At 40.4% G+C, this 18582-nt stretch overlaps 1 protein-coding gene across 2 annotated transcripts in view; it reads left to right on the forward strand.

Moving 5' to 3' along the window:
* The first annotated feature begins 3764 nt into the window (after positions 1 to 3764).
* The window catches only part of TOP2B (DNA topoisomerase II beta), a 51454-nt gene continuing 36636 nt past the window's right edge, over positions 3765 to 18582 (forward strand). For both annotated transcript variants that reach the window (XM_063128097.1, XM_063128106.1), the window contains exons 1-5: positions 3765 to 4261; positions 13278 to 13448; positions 13693 to 13783; positions 16671 to 16734; positions 18297 to 18442. In XM_063128097.1, coding sequence (XP_062984167.1) covers positions 4148 to 4261; positions 13278 to 13448; positions 13693 to 13783; positions 16671 to 16734; positions 18297 to 18442 — 586 coding nt within the window. In that variant the 5' untranslated portion in view covers positions 3765 to 4147. The remainder of the gene's footprint in view (positions 4262 to 13277; positions 13449 to 13692; positions 13784 to 16670; positions 16735 to 18296; positions 18443 to 18582) is intronic.

Genomic DNA, 18582 nt, shown 5'->3' on the forward strand with positions numbered 1-18582 from the left:
AAGGTTAGCACCTCTTAGCTTGTTTCAACTTCAACCAGACTTAACAGTAAAAAACAACCAAGAAAAACACACCTACCTCATTGACATACTATACCTAATGACAAAAATGTTGCAGAAAAGGAAGAGGAAAAGAGAGAAAATATACACCACTGGCTATGGAAGTTAAAGAACTATGGCAACAAGAAAAAGTTGCAATAATTCTGTTAATTACGTCACCAGCATCACATCATTTAAAAAAATTTTTTTTACAGAAAACCTTCAGAAATTAGGCCTACCAAAATACATGCACACCAACATCCAGAAAGCAGTCATACTTAAAACATGTTCAATAGTCAGGAAATTTCTGAATCAGTAAAAGATAGCATGACTTGGCAAATCCCATCATGTTAATCTAGAAAAACCACCACGAGCAAGAAAAGAGAGATAAATAATGATGATGATGATGATGATGATAATGGCAACCCTGTTAATTTTAAAAAATATTTTTAAGAAGGATGAACAATTATCAGCAATTTTTACAAAATATACATCATGCCAATTATATCAAACAAATTGAAGAGGAAGGTCTATGGGTCAAAATGCATTATTTAATAGGAATATCACCTCCAAATCATGCCCCCAACTCACACAAAGAAAACTACAGCCCTCTCCCGCCCCTCACATACTGCGAACATGCACATGCATCCATTCATAGTCAAACAATCAGGCATTCCCATTCAGACATCATCACATCAATACACTCACACACTGCCAGCACACAAACACACACACACTCAGAATCACCCACTCCAAAACACATGCACACGCACACCCATTCAAACAACCAGGCATCCCATTCAGACATCAGTACAGACACACACTGCCAGCACGCACACACACACACACACAGGATCACCCACTCCAAAACACAAGCACATACACATCCATTCAAACAACCAGGCACCCCATGTGCCCATACGTTCTCTCTCACACACACCTCAGTCTTATCTCCTACTTGCTTCTTATTCCTCAGAGCACCGATCCGGGCCTTCTCCTTAGCTGATGCGATCCCGCCAGCCAAGGAGATGGCCAGATCGGCGCTCGGGGGGTGGGGTGGAGGATGTGTTCCCAGAGGTCCGGGAACACGTTGTTCTAGGCCCTCCCAGGGCCAATTCTGGCCTTCTCCTTGGCTGGTGCACTCGCGCCAGTCAAGGAGAAGGCCAGATCAGCGCTGGGAGTGGGGGCTGGAGGATGCATTCCTGGAGGTCTGGGAACACGTCCTTTCTGGGCCTTTTCCCCAGTGAATTGGAGCCCTGCCCCAGTTGCCCTGGAGAACCCCCATTTTTCCAGAGATCGTCGGGGTTTTCTGGGTCACCTGGTACCCTAATGATTCAGAAATCATCTGGTTCAGGAGGCACACAGCAGCTAGACTTTTGATTAGGACTATCCTCTGACCATGCAAGACTGAACAGAAAAGACCTGCGCTGTATTTCAGTGATTTCCTGGGTCCAGTTCCTGGGGCTGGTTCTAAGCCTTTAAAGCTCTAAATGGCCTGAGAGACCAAATAACTAAAGGACCATTTTCTTCTGCCTGAAGTTCAGGATCTGCATCAAAGACCCTTCTTCAAGTTCTCCTGACAGATGAGACGAGACCAGAGGATTTTTCAGTGGTGGTGCTGTTTGTGGAATGCTCAACAAGTAAAGGAGGCACCAATCCTACTAAAATTGAGGAGACAAGTTAAAAGAACCTTTTTTTTTTTTTAATAAATAGGGTTTGGAGGTATGTCAACCAGTTCTGGATGGGTTCGCAGCTTGGGGGTGCTCCTGGATCCGTTGCTCCAAATGACAGCTCAGATATATGCAATGGCCAGGAGTGCCTACTATCAGCTTCAGCTGTTATGCCAGCTGCGTCCCTTTCTAGAGTTGGAATTCCTAAAGATGGCAATGCACTCGCTGGTAACTTTGAGGCTCGACTTCTGCAATGCACTCTACATACCTTTGTGCCTAGTCCGGAAACTTCAACTAGTGCAAAATATGGCAGCAAGGTTTGTCACCAGTACATCTAAGGGTGACCATATTACACCAGCTTTAAAATCACTACTCTGGCTGCCAATTAGTTTCTGAGAGGAGTATAAAGTTTTTAAAGCCTTACATGGTTTGGATCCTGGTTACCTGCAGGATCGCCTTTTCCCGTACAATCCGCCCTGCACACTCAGGTCCTCTGGGAAGAATTTACTTCAGCCAGCAAAAACTAGATTGATAACTGTTACCCAGAGGACCTTCTCTTCTGCCATTCCCAGATTGTGGAATGGCCTGCCGGGAGAGATCCATCAACTCAACAGTCTTTCTGAATATAAAAAAGCTACAAAGACTGATCTCTTCCGGCAGGCCTACCCAGTCAAATTTTAAGAAGTCTTTTAACAATGTATTGGTTTTATATGTTTTAATCAGTTTTATGTATTTTATAATATTTTTGTATTCTGTTGTTCCCCACCTCGATCCAGAGGGAGAGGCGGGTAATAAATAAATAAATAAATAAATATTAGTAGTAATCGTTCTTTTACCCTCCTCTTTAATGTTATCGTATTTGCGCCTGCATTTAAGTTTTAAAAGTCCTTGCTGCTATTGCTGTTTGGTTTTTCTTTTTCTTTTATGTAAACTGTTTTGAATAGAAAAAGCAGCCTACGAATGTTGGAAATAATGAACATTCTCGTTCGTTGTATTGTTGTATTATGAAAAAGCTGGCAATAGAGAAAGTGAAAGTGCGAGCCTAATAATTATGCAGTTCACTCGACCCTGGTACCAGAGTCTAACGTCGGGGGAAATGCTTCTGGTTGTGTGTGTTGGAGTGGGGGGCGGTGTCCTCAGTGTAAATATCAAATGCAGAGTCAGGCGTACCTAATTTCCATGGAAAAGAGCGCGCCTAACCCTGCGTGCGATCGGGCTTTCTCCTTGACCTGAACCAGACACCCTCGTCCTGGCGGCGGCGGCAGCTCCTCCTCGTCTTCTCTTCTACCTCGGCTCCATAGCCTCGATTCAACTACAATTGGGGGAACCACAACGATTCCAGCAGAGAGTCTGTTCTGCTGTTGCCACATGCGGTGACGTAGGCACACCAGTTTGAGGGTTTCTTTTTAATGATTGGTTGAAGACGCGAACTGCGCGGCAGCCTCTCGCCTGTCATTGGATGGCGGAGGGAGAGGGAGGGAGGGTTTGGTGGCTGCGGTGGTTATGCCGGACGGGGGCAGCGCAGTTATTGTCTGAGGGTTTGGGCCTCGGCGCGGGCAGGGAACTGGTGGAGGTTGGGCCGGGCAGCCTTTTAAATCCTGGTTCCTCGGGCTCTGGCCCGTTTGAAACCACCTTGCGGGGGGGGGAGGGGCAGCAGACGCCTCCTCAGCTTCTTGCGGACGAGGCCCCCAAGCCGGGTCTGCCTACGACGACGCCCAACGTTAACGTCGAGAGCGGCACCGGAACAGCAGCTGCTTCTTTTTTTCTTTTTTAAAATAATCTGCGACGTAACCTGGGCCCTCACGGGCCGGTTTCTAGTCGCTCTCTTCAGGCGCTGGCCGGTTTTTTTTTTAATTTTTAAAGATTGGTTTTAAACCAGCTCCAGCATGAATTAAACGTCTGTGGCCCTAAACGCGAGCTAGAGACAGGGAGGAAGAAGTGGGTGGGTGGTGGTGGTGAGGGTGAGGTGTTCTGGGCGCGCGCGCGCGCGCGCACGGTAGCAGCTTGAAGGCAGCTGTATGTGTGGGGGGGGACGCGCGCGCGTGCGACGGAGCGAAGAGGTGGAAGGGGCTCGCGCTGTATGAGTGCGCGCGCGCGCGCGCCGCAAGACAAGAGTGAGGGTCTGTAAGAACGGGGGGGATTCGTCTCGTTGTGCGAATGTGTGTGCGCGCGCGCGCATTAGCGTGAGGGGAACCTTGGGGCTCGCTTGAGTGTGTGTGGGCGCGCGCTGGATGGGGAGAGATCTTTCTCTTGTGTAGAAGGACACCCGGCCCCCCGCGCCTCCCCCCCCCCTCGAATCTGCGGTGCATGAGAGAAGGGTGCGAGTGGGTTTGCAGTCTTGTGCCGGCCAGGGGTGCCTTCTCCCCCTTCCCCCACCCCACATTTTCTTTTTTTAGCCTTTTATATTTACAACTATTTATACTGAGGCAAAGGCCAAAAAAATGGCAAAATCAGGAGGCGGCGGCGGCGGCGGCGGTGGAGGAGGAGGAGGAGGTGGAGGTGGTGGCGGCGCAGGAGGCGGCGCAGGAGGCGGCAGCGGGGGTCTAACCTGGGTGGTAAGTTGCCTGGTATTTTCTCTCTATTTCTTCTCTCCCCGCTGTTGGTGCTTTCTTAACAGGCCTAGCCTGAAACGGGAGGCGGAAGGCCTCGGGGGAATAATGGAGGAGCAAAGATGCTTGTTGGGGTGGAGGATGGGGATAGGGATGCATGAAAGCAATGAGAGGTTGCTATCTTGAAGAGGTACGAGATGAGTTGGGGTTTCCAGGAAGAGAGTAGAGGCGATGGGAGTCGTGGCTTTGGTAGCATGGAGAAGCTCACATGTTAGGTTTTGGCGAGTGTGGCCTGCAAGGTTTGTTACTTCAGAGTGAATGAAGGCATGAGGCATCCACTTGTTTTAGTGGCTCTTGCTTTTAGTCGTTGTGCTTGACTGAAAGGTATGGATTACATGCCTGTTTTATTTGAGTTGATCTGGTAAGAAGAGAGAGTGAAGCCCCCTTCCTCTGATTATCCAGAGGGGAAGGATTCAGACAAATTAAAGGTTAGTGTTGAACTAGCAGGTGGAAAGGAAGCTGTCTCCATCTGGACCAATGCAGAGTTCACATGTGAAAAGGATTTTCCAGTATTCTAAAAGCTTTTGCTTTGTGACCTGTGGGTACATGTTTTTGTAACTTCATCTCCGTCTTCTGCTCTAAAATAAGTAAATCAAGAGAGGATAGCATTTTAGATCTTTATATAAAAAATGTAAGAGGGTGAATGGTTTTGTAGCTCCGTTCCTATCACCTCCTACAGAATAAGTAAATCATTAAAGGATAATATTTTAGATATTGATATGAAACTATAATAGGGTAAATCTAGAGTTAGTGGGAAGGAGAGAGTTAAATAATCCTGAGCAGGTGTGTTTTAAGAGCAAACTGCCTAAGTCAAGGTGTTAAAATTAGAGGTTGTGAGATGCTCTTCTAGCCCAGTTGAAAGAAATCCCTTTTCTTTCTGGAAAGACCCTAACAGGGAGGAGAAAGTTGAATAGATATAGGTCTCTTAGCCAATCACTAATTTACTTCTATTTCTCTTGTTCAGCAGAGAGTTCAAACTAGGGTCACTTCCTTAATGTAACTGGCAAGAAAAGGCAACACAAGCAGTATGGTAGCAAAGCACCAGCTTCTTTTTCAAAGCAACTTTGTCATGTTCTGGAGGTTCATGTACCAATAAAAAAATAGTACCCTAATTTTATTTGGACTCTTCCTCTGGAAAAAAAAAGTTTTTGTACTCCCAGTTTTCTTGTAAAGGAAAGAGAGTCTTGGTGTTGCTGTTTCTTTCTAAATTGATACAATAGCAGATCATATATGTGTCCTAGAAAATGTATTTATAAATAGTGTCAACCACACATTAAACTAAGGGATACTAAGATTACTTATAAAATACTTGAGTCTTCACTAATAAGAAGGCTAGGTCCATTTCAGCACTGGACTGTGTGTTTTTATGACAATGGCAAACTGTTCGTCATTCTTGTGGTGTTTTTTCTGTAGGAGCAATTGATGTTTGCAAAGAGAACAACAGATATTTGTGTAAAATGCCCCAGTCTGCTTTGTCAAGGAGTCAATTGGATCACACAAGTAGATCTATGAGCGAAGAAGGGCTGCTGCTTTCTATGGCAATGGAACCCACCTTCTCATGAGTAGATCAACTTAAAGATCGATATGCTTGCTATTTGAAACAATAGGCTGCAAACAATCGGCAGGTCCACTTAAAAGTAAATGGGCAAAATCCAATGGGATGCTTAGGCCCCATCAATTCTCTACCATCCGACCAATTTTGTTGCACAGGCAGCCCTCACTGCTTGCGCAATAGCAACTTAACACTTCTAGGGCAACCTGAAACAAGCGCAAACGCTTGTTTCTGGAAGATCAGCCTCCTTCTAGAAATGAGTGTTTCCGCTAGTTTCAGGGCTTCCCCTAGGAAGCACTAAGGCAGGATCTACACTACAGATTTATAATGGTTTATAGCAGTTTTGATAAATGTTCAGGTCGTTTTCAAACTGTTTTCGAAGTGTTATATCTTACTTGGTGTAGATCTGGCCTTGATCTCCCTTGCGGGCCCCTCTTGCACAATGGAACTGGCGGAACCCACCACCTACAAAAGGAAGTCAATGGGGGGGCATAAGCATGCTATAGGATTCTGCCCAATATTTCCAGTTAGCTATGCATACTAGCTAGTTTTCAGGGAACATTGTTGAAAACGTTTTCCAGACTAGCCCCATTTATTTATTTATTACACTTATATACCACCCCCATAGCCAGAGCTCTCTGGGCGGTTTACAGAAATTCTAAAATTGAGATAAAAACGAGTATACAAAATTTAAAATTCTAAAACACAGAACATACACACATAAAGCATTAAAAACCATTAAAAAAACTAAACATGTGGGTGATTAAGATGTGCTGCCATATGCCTGGGCAAAGAGGAAAGTCTTAACCTCAAATCTGAAAGTGGAACTTGGGGACACTATTTGGAATGATGTGTGAACTTCACCAACCTTTCCTAGTATGTTGTGAATCACAATCTGAGGAAAAGGCCTAGTATGGACACACTTTTCTTCCGCCTTTGTGTGAATGGTGAAGCAAAGAAGCCATAGTTAATCATAGGTTCCTCTAGCATATGAATAAAATAATTATGGCATTAAGAACATAAGTGCCATGCTGGGTCAGACTAAGGGTCCATCTAGTCCAGCACTCTGTTCACACTGTGGCTAACCAGCCATCGGCCAGGGATGAACAAGCAGGACATGGTGCAACAGTATCCAAAGAAGTCAGGTTTTGGCTTCCATGTTCTGTCTTGTTTGGAAGTCATGTGCATATCTCAGCTTATTTCAGTTTATGTTTGATCATACAGACACACAGTGATATGGGGTGGATCATTTTCCAGAAGAAAATTCCAGTGCTTTATTTTTTCTTGGAAAAGTTTCTGTTTCATAAGTTCATGAGTAACAATGAATGGTTGCCAATTGCAAACACAATATTGGGCAAGCTTTGCTGTTTCAAAGTTGCAATTAATGTTTTTTGAGTAATTATCCCTTGCAGTTATATGAGAGAATACATATATGTTACTGAAATAGATCTGTATTTCAGTGTGGAATGGAATGAATAAGTATTGACAGCGAAAATGAAGGTGACCTAACAAACTCAGTGGGAGAGAGCTGAACTCTGTTGAAAGAGATGAGTGGTTGTCAGCATATCATGCCCAAGTTCTTTGGGTTGCTAATATTAATTAGTGTAGCCTTCCTCAGAAGCCCCTCTCTTAGGCCTCACTCCATTGCAAGTGTGGGGAGACCTACTTGCTTCATCCCCACCTGGGGCCACGGAACCCCGAGTAAATGAGACAAGGTCCCCAAAGGCAAACCATATCATGGCACGAAGGGCCACATAACCCTTGAGGAGCAAGCTTCCAGATTTGCCAGTCACTATAAAGGTGCCAGAGTGCCCACCAATTTCTATTCCATCTCCTAAATTTCCCACACTCTTTGCCCCTGTGCCAATTGACCTATTTATCTTACCCTCCACTAAGATTTAGTTCCAGTATGGAGTAGGCAAAAAACCTGTACACGGAGCCAACTGATGTCAGGCCGGCCACATAAGGCTTCCGGGTCCACCCTACCCGCAAATCCGCCTCTCCCACCAGCCACGGCAGAGGTGATGGAAATGGGCATGTTGTATTTGGGATAGTGGACGCTAATGCAGTTTCTGAAAAATTTGAACCATTTGACTTGCATATTTGGAAAATAGAACTTTTTGTTATGACTGCATATATAATAGGACTTTTAGAAGTTCTTTATAACACCTTGTAAAACAGAGTTATAATTTCTGTAATAAAACAAATTTCCTTCTAAATTGTGTATGGTGGCTAAGGGTGTAATTCTATGCATGCTTAGAAAGAAAAAAATCCTACAGTTCCCAGCATCTGTCGAAACATGGATAGGATTGTGCTGTTATGTGTTTTCACACTAATAAAGCTTAACAGTACAAAAATATAATTCTCTGTCTGTGTGGCTAAAATATGTTCTGTTCTAAAATAAAATTTCTGAATAAATTGTGGAAACTGAGTAAACTGTTTCTTTTTATTAAAGTTTAAAGTGGAGAAGATTCACACTAGATTTTGTCATGGACGGTTCTGTGTGTGTATGACTTAATGATCTATATCTCCAAGGGGAGGTACCTGTTCTAATCTCTTTCATATCTTCACCCAGGTTGCCATTTCTAGCATGTTAAAGAGAGGGTTAATTGGTGACAGTATAATTCTATAAAGAACACATAAGCCTTAAATGTATACACTTGAGCACCTTCATCAACTTTAGCTTTCCTAGTGCAACTATTTTCCCTTGCCATACTAAAGACATTTGAAGCTAGGAGATTTGTACAAAAATAAGGGTTTTGATTATGTCCCCTATGTGAGATCTTTTTTCCAACTCTCAAGTTCAACGTTTCTACACAGCATGCCAGTATTAGGCATTGTATTAAATCAGCTGTCATTAGGTTAGAATAGCATGTACCCAGAATGCAGAAACTGAGCAAATATTCATGTAGGCATGCTTGATTTGATCCATGCTGCCTCTCATAGAAGGGAAAGCCACTGTTAAGTCTCACTTGGCCTTTTTTTGTCAGAAACATCAAATAATGTATCCCTGATGTATTGGACACATGTAAGCAATATATCTGGTAGAGAAACTAAGTCCAAAGCTGTACCTAATTTACAAATTGATGGAACAGTGGATGATTTAATCCACCATGGTTACTGGCAGCTGAAGATAGCCTAATAACTTCTCCTTGTGTTGCTGCCATGGACTGGTAATGCCCTGTTCCATGAGAGGAAATTAAATATAACAGGACAGTTCTATTCCTTTACATGTGCATATACCCAGTTGATATCTGTGCCCAAAGATAGACTTGCATGCAAGGAATGTGTAGGGCAAAGGTATTTAAAGGATTCCATAAGAACATTAGAAGAGCCATGTTGGATCAGACTAAGGTCCATCTAGTATAGCATTCTGTTCACCAGCTGCCCATGAGAAACCCACAAGGACAACATGAGTGCAGCAGCACTCTCCCACACAGGTTCTCCAGCAACTTATATTTAGGCATACTGTTTCTGATACTTGAGGTAATGTATAGTCATCAGAACTAGTAGCCTTCGATAGCCTTATCCTCCGAGAATTTGTCGAATCCCCCTTTAAAGTCATCCAAATTGGTGGCCATCATTACATCTTGTGGAAGTGAATTCTATAGTTTATGTGCTTTGTGAAGAAGTATTCCTTTTATTGGTCCTGAATGTTCCACCATTCATCATCATGGGACTGACCTCAGGTTCTAGTATTAAGGGGGGGGTGCAGGAAAGGCTCCCTATCCACTTTCTCCACAGCATGCAAAATTCTGTATATTGTGTCTCCCTTTACCATTTTTTAAAGCTAAACACACACACCCCTGTTGTAACCTTTCTTCATAGAAGAGTTGCTGCAACCCCTTGATAACTTTAGTTGTCTTTTTCTGCACTTTTTCCAGTGTATGTAATTCAGAGAACCTATAATTTGAGATTCTAATCTCAGTCATCTGTTCCATATTTATTTATTTAGAATATTTTTATCCTGCACCTCAGCCAAAAAGGCTCTCGGAGTGGCTTACAATTGATCAGTAAAAAAGACATAGTACTATAAATCATGGTGGTCATGTGTAGGCAATGGCACCAATGTTTCAGACCACACTACGATTATTGCCATGATGTTTCAGGTCTTTATGAAATTTAATTGTCAACCAAGTGAGAGACTAACACTAATTATATTTCATTTTATAATTATCTGTTGCTCAGATGCCATGTGATACCCATAGCTTTCATTATATGTAGCAAAATTAAGTGGCTTATCTCCCTGCAGTGTTGTAAAGTGTTTGAATCATGAACTTCAGAATATAGTGGGCTGGATCCTGTTTTAGTCATTCTTAGAGTGAACACATTGAAATCAATAGGCTTTCAGTTAGTAACTAACTGAAGTCCTGTTAATGACAGTGGGTCTACTCTTCCATACTAAAATGGATTCAGCCCAGTATGTTTACATTGCAATAAAATGTGATTTCACTAAGATCATTATCTCTTATAATTATCTCTTCACAATATTATAATTTGGGAGCAAATGCTGCCAAACATGAGTAAAAGTGTCTCCTGTGTTCAGAAACGCCTATTTTACAGATTTCAATTTAAACCTATGCATGTCAAGTGGATGTGCATCCCACTTGAAGTAAGTGTGCTTAGGATTGTGACAGCTTTCTGAATTAAAAATGTAACATATCCATCAGTACTATACCCAACTGTTTAATTAAAAAAAAAATTTAAAAAAGTTTTTAAAAAGTTATTGTTTGGGTGGTATTAGGCAATTAGAAGTAAGAATAGTGAGGCAGCAACTCTTTTATTATATTTTTAAAATCTGTACCCTATCTCATCAGAGTCTTTGAGGCACTTAAATATATAAGCTCAGATACCACTCAAAGAAATAGCTGATCATAACACATCAATGCAGTAACAGCAGCATCTGTCCCTGAGTCTCAAAAGACTGCTGAAACAACACCTTGTGTACCTTTCATTGGCCCTGTTCAGAAGACACCTTAAACCATGGCTTTAACCACAGTGGTTAAGCCAGAAAGCCGGGCTGTGTTCAGAAGACACCTTAAACTATGGCTTTAACCATGGTGAGTAAAGCAAAAAGGCTTATTCACCATTGTTAAAGCCATAGTTTAAGGTGTGTTCTGAACATAGCCCAGCTTTCTGGCTTAACCACCGTGGTTAAAGCCATGGTTTAAGGTGTCTTCTGAACAGGCCCTAAAACTTAACATTAACTTACAACAGCACTTCAAGGATTAGGTTTCACAGCCTTGGGACAATAGTAGACACAGTCCTATTATGAGCTGTCACGCTTTTCTCCCTCAGAGAGATTATTCTGTGTAAGGCCTGTGTTTGGAAGGGGTTCATATAGGAAGAGTTGCTTCTTGGGGTATTACACCAGGCCATCAGGGGAGGCTTTAAAGGTAAGAACCAACACTTTGAATAACGGTTCCAGGACTAACAAAAAACTAACTCAGAAGTACAAATTCAAGTTCTAAGTGTTCCCATTTTCCTATTCCTGCAAGTATTTTACACCTCCTGCAGTCTTTTAAAATACCCGTAATTTTTATGCTATCTTCAAGGAAAACCTTGCTTAGAATGTATTATAGTACACAGAAATTAAACACAGAAATGACAGCAGCATGGATCACACTGTCCAAAGTTCTGTTTCAAGGAAGGGAGCACTCAGTTACGTTTTTGATATAACTCCTAAAAGCTGCTCCCGCCTATTGCTTTTCAAGTAGCAGTGCCTTGGTTGTATACATGTTCTAACTAGAACCTCTGACCAGTGTTTTGCTTTGCACATGGAGGAGTTGTATTGTAATCATCCATGCAGTAGCTATATTTGTAGATGTTTCTGTTTTACATTTCATATACATAAGCACCTATGTTGAATGAAATGTGTCATGCACTGCATTATGAATAAGGACTACAACTGCACCACTATGGTCTAGCCTTAGCAGTTTATTATTATTATTTATTACATTTTTATACTGCCCAACAGCTGAAGCTCCCTGGGCGGTTCACAAAAACTAAAACCATTCAAAGTACAAAACAAGCAGTATAAAAACATGATATAAAATACACATTAAAAATTATTAAAAACATATCATACATGATTAAAACATCTTGAAAACATTCTAAAATTTCACTGGATAGGCCTGCCGGAATAGATCAGTCTTGGCAAGTAATCTGTCATTATGGATAGCTCTTCCCTCTCTCTATTTCTTTAATCTGGAAGGGGAAGAGATGGTTATCTTCCAGGCTTGCTTTACTTTCTTTGCACTAAGAGAAAACTAACCAACAAAGAATTCTAATACGGTCTTGCATGCCATAAAGGTAGTGCTGACAACACTAGAACAGATTTGTTTGTTTTGTTATTTTGTGGTCTTAAAGTTACGGCATGTAAGACATTGTAAATAATCAGAATGAAACAATATAAAACGTGAGAACTAAATACTTCGTCGCAGAAGAATGTAACATTGTGGAAAAATAGGGGTATTGGTACAGTCTGGAATTCTAAAACATGATAAATAGTTGCCATCTAGCCTGGAAATTGCTCAGGTTTTGTCTGCTTTCCAGAGTCCTGTACAAGTCAGTTTCATAGTGTCGGCAATATCCCAGGCCTTGTAAAGCTATTCATGCTGTTTGTTTTTGTCCTACTGTTAATCTGTTTACTGATAGTTGGGGCAGAGGTTGGGATCCTAAGATCCAAATAACTAATGACTTTAGGTTTACACTTAAGGAACAGCTGTTCTCAACTCTCTGGTTTAGCACCATGTACATTGATGGTGCTATATAAATAAATAAATAATAATAATAATAATTAGTTTAGAAGTAAAGACAATCCATAATTTTGCACTATTTGAACTAGCCCTTTGAAGAGCCCCATGCTTAAGTCTCCTCCATGTGTGGTGCAACAATTTTATTCAGCAAACCATAATTTGTTGGTTTGGGCTAAACAACAACTATGATTGTTGCACATTGAGAATGTATGAGTACAAGGGTCCTTAAGGCTCATTGACATAGAGCTAACCCCTCATGATAGCCCTCTTTTGAAACTACAGAAGCTTTCAAAAGCTTGTTTTATGGCATGTACAGTGTGTCTCCTGTTCAGAAAAATGTAAAAAATCCCCAACCAAATGTGGACAATAGGTAAAAGAGGCAGATTAATTCCTGGATCATAAAAAACCTTAATATCAAAACTAATAATATTGGGACATGTCAACTACACATGAAAAAGTGCCCCTTAGGGTTGTATCATTTTTGTAATGGTAACTAAATATACACTGTTACTTTTCAAAGACTTCAGATAAGGCAGAACTAGAAAGATGCAGGTATTTTTTCCTGGACAAGGCTTGTTTATGGTTGTAGAAACTTATACGTTCAGTTGTAATGAATCTGTATAGTTTAGTTATTGTTTATACTTTTTTTTAGACGCTGTTTGATAATCAGAACAATGCTTCAAAAAAAGAAGAACCTGAACACACGAATAAAAATGATTCAAAGAAGTTGTCTGTTGAGAGAGTTTATCAGAAAAAGACTCAACTTGAGCATATTCTTCTCCGACCTGACACATATATTGGTTCAGTGGAACCTTTAACTCAGGTAATTCCCATTTTTCTCTTTATTAAAAGGAGGTATCTCTAGCAATGTCAGTGAAAATATTAAGTGATTTTTATCTTTGTTTATTACCATATGTTAGCCTAAAAGTATTTTTGTGGATATATACATAAGGGAATGATATAGGCAAATCAATACTGGGGATTTAAAATATATTCTATGAAAAATCATGACAGTAAATATTTCTTCACAGTTTAGTAAAGTAAACTTTTATTTTCTTTACATATAGCTGATGTGGGTGTTTGATGAAGATATAGGAATGAATTGTAGAGAGATTACCTTTGTTCCTGGCTTATACAAGATCTTTGATGAAATTCTTGGTAAGTGTATATAGTGGTGATATTCTGACAGCTCTTAGCATTTGCAAAGTGCTTAGAAATGGAAGAATATAGATATGTGCAGGGTTGGCATAAACATAATAGTAACGAGTCATTAACCATGGTAAAGAGCTGTAAATAGACTGTGGCATTACATGTTCCCTCTTCTCAGTGTTGCACTCATATATATAAATTCCCCTCACTCAACCCTCACTGCCCTTAACTGTGGCTTGGAGTTATGTCTGCACCAATGTTAGCACGGTTAATTTTAACCTGGGTGTGCTTCTAATCTAGTTTTTGCATGGTTTCAAATGTTAAGGGTTGAGAGGATGAGGAACTAATGATAACACAGCCTGATCCCAATCCTATGGGCATGGCTAGATGAGGGCTTATCCCGGGGATCGCCCTTGGATCATCCCTGTGTGTCCCTGTGCCCTACCCATTTTCCCAATTTTTCTGCAGTTTCAGGATGATCCCAAGACTGCAGAACGTGTGGCCCATTGTCGCTGGTATGCCTTGGCTCCTCGCAAGTAACTGCGGGGGGATGGGGCACGGAGCTCCTCAGGAGCTCTGTGCCCATCGAGGATTGGGTGGGGGGAGCAAGAGGGTTTTTTCTTAAAAAACTCACATTTTGCGCAGGAGTGCTCCTGCACTTCTCTCCGATTAAAAACACACCAAAAAATAGCAGGCGTGACGTCCTCTTCTCCTTGGGACGTTGCACACTGAGCGTAGACTAGGGCAACAATCTCGCGATCATAAAATCGCGAGATCATCGCCCTCCACCCCACTCATCTAGCTATACCCCATGTCATAGTTAATCAGAGTTAATGGTCAGCTACATTACAGCAATACCAGTCCCTAGAATTTTATGTAGAGTACTAGAACTAATCAGTAGTGGTGTCTTCAAGTTTACATTGGGCTGATTTGCATGATCAAACAGACCACTGTGTCTTATGTAACTGCAAGATTTTTTTATGAAGGCTGCAATCCTGGGCACACTTACCTGGGAGTAATCTCATTGGACTCAGTAGAGCTTATGTCTAAGTAGGCATGTATAGGATTGTCCTGCTTGGGACAGTATGTAGTATTCTTGCTTCCAGAATCCTATTGAATCCACAGAGCAGAAACTTCAGTTTGAAAGAGTATGTTAAAAGAATCATTATTTGCTGTCCTAAAAACATGATATTGTTGTGCCTATTAGAAGAGAACATGGCTGTGGGGGTTGGGGGGGACATGGATTTATTTGTTAAATAATTTACATTGGGTTTCTCAATGTACAACTTGATAATGTATAATACACTCTAAAATAATAATTAAAAAAAAGAATAAAAAGATAAAGGGACAAATTTACAACCAAAAGTCTAGTGTTATTTAGGAAGCAACAGTCAGGTATAAAAATTCATCCAAAAAGCAACAACTGCTGTTTAAAAGGGTCATGTTGGACCTGTTATACTGCATCAAAAAAAGCTTGACCACCATCCTAATGAATCATGGAACCATCAAGAGATTCTTAGTGCCATATCTTAAAGATAAGAACATAAGAAGAGCCATACTAAATCAGATCAAATGCTAATCTAGTCCAGCATTCTTTCAAGTAGCTGATTGACCAATATGGGAACTGAATGCTAAACTATTTTTTATTATTATTATTATTATTATTATTATTATTATTAATAATAATAATAATAATAATAATAATAATAATAATATATTTATTTGTATCCCGCCTTTTGCCCAATACTGGGCCTTTGGACTGATTGAACATGGCTTTTCTTATGTTCTTAACTTTAAAAGTAGGAAGGCATATATAGAAGAATAATGGCAGTAATGAACTAACCAGAAGTATGTTCTGTGGTATTTTATGACTAGTCATGTTGAGGCCAATTAACAGGTACATTTAAATGATCTTTTGTTGATATGTCTGTGAGCATTTTCTATGAAGTGGAAGTCACAGATTTCTCCTATAGAAATTCTAGTTGTCAGAGGTCATAGATAGGGCTGTGAATTAGATACTTCAGTTCCTGCTTCATACAGTATGGTATTCTTGTGCTTATGTAGAAACTTGCACATCTTGGTAAAACTAGCACAGACATAATGTGGAAGATATAATTTAACTCAACTTTGTATTTGGAAAGAACAGAAAAACAAATCACTGGACCACTGACATTAGATTATAATCTGAAGAAATAAATAAAGATGCAGTCAAACATAACATGCCTTGAAGGTCCCACTGAACTCTGTGGGCTAGAAGCATCTGTTTCAGAAAGACTGTGGCTCAGTTCAGACAACATGTTAGTCAACACAGTGTGAAAACTCCACTCAGTGGTTGAGTTTTTAGGGGTACTCCCCACACAACATGTTCTAACTTCATCATTGTGTGACTGTGGGCTACTGTGGAGTTCAGTAAAAGTCAACATGATGTTTGATTGACAGTTCTTCCGCCCAGTCCTCCCGATGGTATCCCATCAGTGATTGCTGCGGAAAAAAAACTATCCTGGTGGCTCTCCTAGAGCAGCACTCCTTCCTTTTGCTGCTCTTGCCAGAGAACTCTGTAGCCAGTGGAAAAAGTCAACTTAACAGAAAACTCTACGGAGCCCACCACACAACACAAGAGTTGTGCAGGAACTCTCCTCTGCACAGTGTTGACATTCTGCATGAAGTGTTTTCCCGCCAGACAACACATTTCTCAATGGCAGTGTAAAACTCCACCGTGGAATTCTAAAACCACCATTGAGAAACATGTTGTCTGAACTGAGCCTGTATGATTTGCTAAAGTTGCTCAAAGGTGTTGCATATGCTATGCTACATAATTTAGCTTAGGTAAAATCTTTATTGAATATTTAATAGATTAAATATTTACTGCCACTAAGAAATGTTCTTTTATTTCTAGTAAATGCAGCTGACAATAAACAGAGGGATAAGAATATGACCTGTATCAAAATATCAATTGATCCGTAAGTAATATGTTTGGTGATTTATTTATTCATTCATTCTCTACTTGGGAAACGGGAAGTCAGTTTCTTGCAATATGATGTATTTAATTAATTTCTACTTCTAAAATCTGACTGCTGTTATTTACAGTTAATTTGGGGAAAGTAACATTAGACTCCATTTTTGTATAAAAATTAAAGTGGAAGCAAGAGCTGGGTTTTTTTTATAAGACAAAAATAATTTATATAAAAAGAGGGTGGTATGGTGGGGGGAATTTATCTTCAATCTCATGTTATTTGCAATATGTGTGCATTCATGTGTTATGGATGTGTTTTAAAAGTAAGCAAGTTTTTATTCGATGACTACATTGACTATTCAACATATGCAGATTTTCCTTTGTATAAACTGTTCTTTTTAATATGTGGACAAAGTTCATGTGAAATTGCTGTGTAAACACAGGTGGTTTGATCCAAAGGTGCCCTAACTCTAGCAGAAAGCTTCTTCCATTACAGAAAGGCTATTTCTGACTTAACATGAGAAAAGTGACCCCAAATTCAGAACAGTTCCTCTATTTGGGCAAGCTCTTGGATAACACTTGGCACAACTTCATTTTGAAGATGATTTTATGGCCAACTAGAGTTAATACACTACTATCATTATTATCTGTACTCACTTTTTTATATACTGCAAGGCATCCTCTAATTGTGCTTTAAATTTATTTGTTGTCAATGCTGTTTTATTTTTAATCTGGATTTTATTGTTAGCAGCCATGAGTGCCATTTTTTCGGCAGACCTTCCTCTTTTTGAGGAAGGGCTTCTGTGTTTTTAATACGGCATCAACAGAAGAATCTTTTCCCTGCATGGAGATTAATGATAGGGAAAATGTTTTGCCTATAAATGCATATATCAGAAGCAGAAGAGATCTGCTAAAGAAAGAGTTGGTAACCCTGGTGACTTTAAGGTGGCGGTCTGAACCATCCCTTTGACATCCATGCTAATCGCTGAATATTTGTTAGCTCTCCATAGCTGAGGTTCTCCATGAGAAAAGCTGCAGTGCTAAAAAGCTGCACGTCCCTGAATCTGTCAGTTTTTAACCACTCCAAATAGTAGTAAATTACGGATTATTCTGAAGAATATTTGCAAATTTGGGAATGATACTGTAACGGGCTTATAATGTGAAATTAATTTCCATCAGAGAAAGATTTATATTCTAGGATTGGGGAGGTAGCTCTCCAGAAGTTTTGGCCTACAATTCCCATGATCCCTTACCATTGACTAAGCTGGCTAGGGCTGATGGGAGTTGTAGGCCAAAACATCTGAAGGGCCACAAATTGCCCGTCCCTGTTCCTAATGGATCTGAAATGGATTTTTCAGAAGGCAGCAGAACATGGTAGTGCCTACTTGCAGACTGTTTCTTCAACAATGTTCCAGCTGGTTTTTAAAATATGGAAGTTCTGGAGGATTTTTAAGGAAAAGAAGGTTATGATCCTTTCCCTTACACTTGTACTGCCTGGGCTGTCTATGGTTTGTACTTATGGTGCTCTTTTTTATTTTTGCACAAAACATTTATTATTTACACTTTCAGTGAATCAAATATTATAAGTATCTGGAATAATGGAAAAGGTATTCCAGTTGTGGAACACAAGGTGGAAAAGATGTATGTTCCTGCCTTAATCTTTGGACAGCTGTTGACTTCCAGCAATTATGATGATGATGAGAAAAAAGTTACAGGTAACATAACTTAATACGTACGTCATTTAGGACAAATTAGAGGATTACTTCTAATTTTATGAATTAAGATTTAAATTAAGATTTAATTTGGCATCCCTGAATCAGCAAATGTCTGAATAAATTCCTAGTCCAGGGGTGGG

This window comes from Elgaria multicarinata, chromosome 1 (assembly GCF_023053635.1).
Source record: "Elgaria multicarinata webbii isolate HBS135686 ecotype San Diego chromosome 1, rElgMul1.1.pri, whole genome shotgun sequence".
Classification (NCBI taxonomy): Eukaryota; Metazoa; Chordata; class Lepidosauria; order Squamata; family Anguidae; genus Elgaria; species Elgaria multicarinata.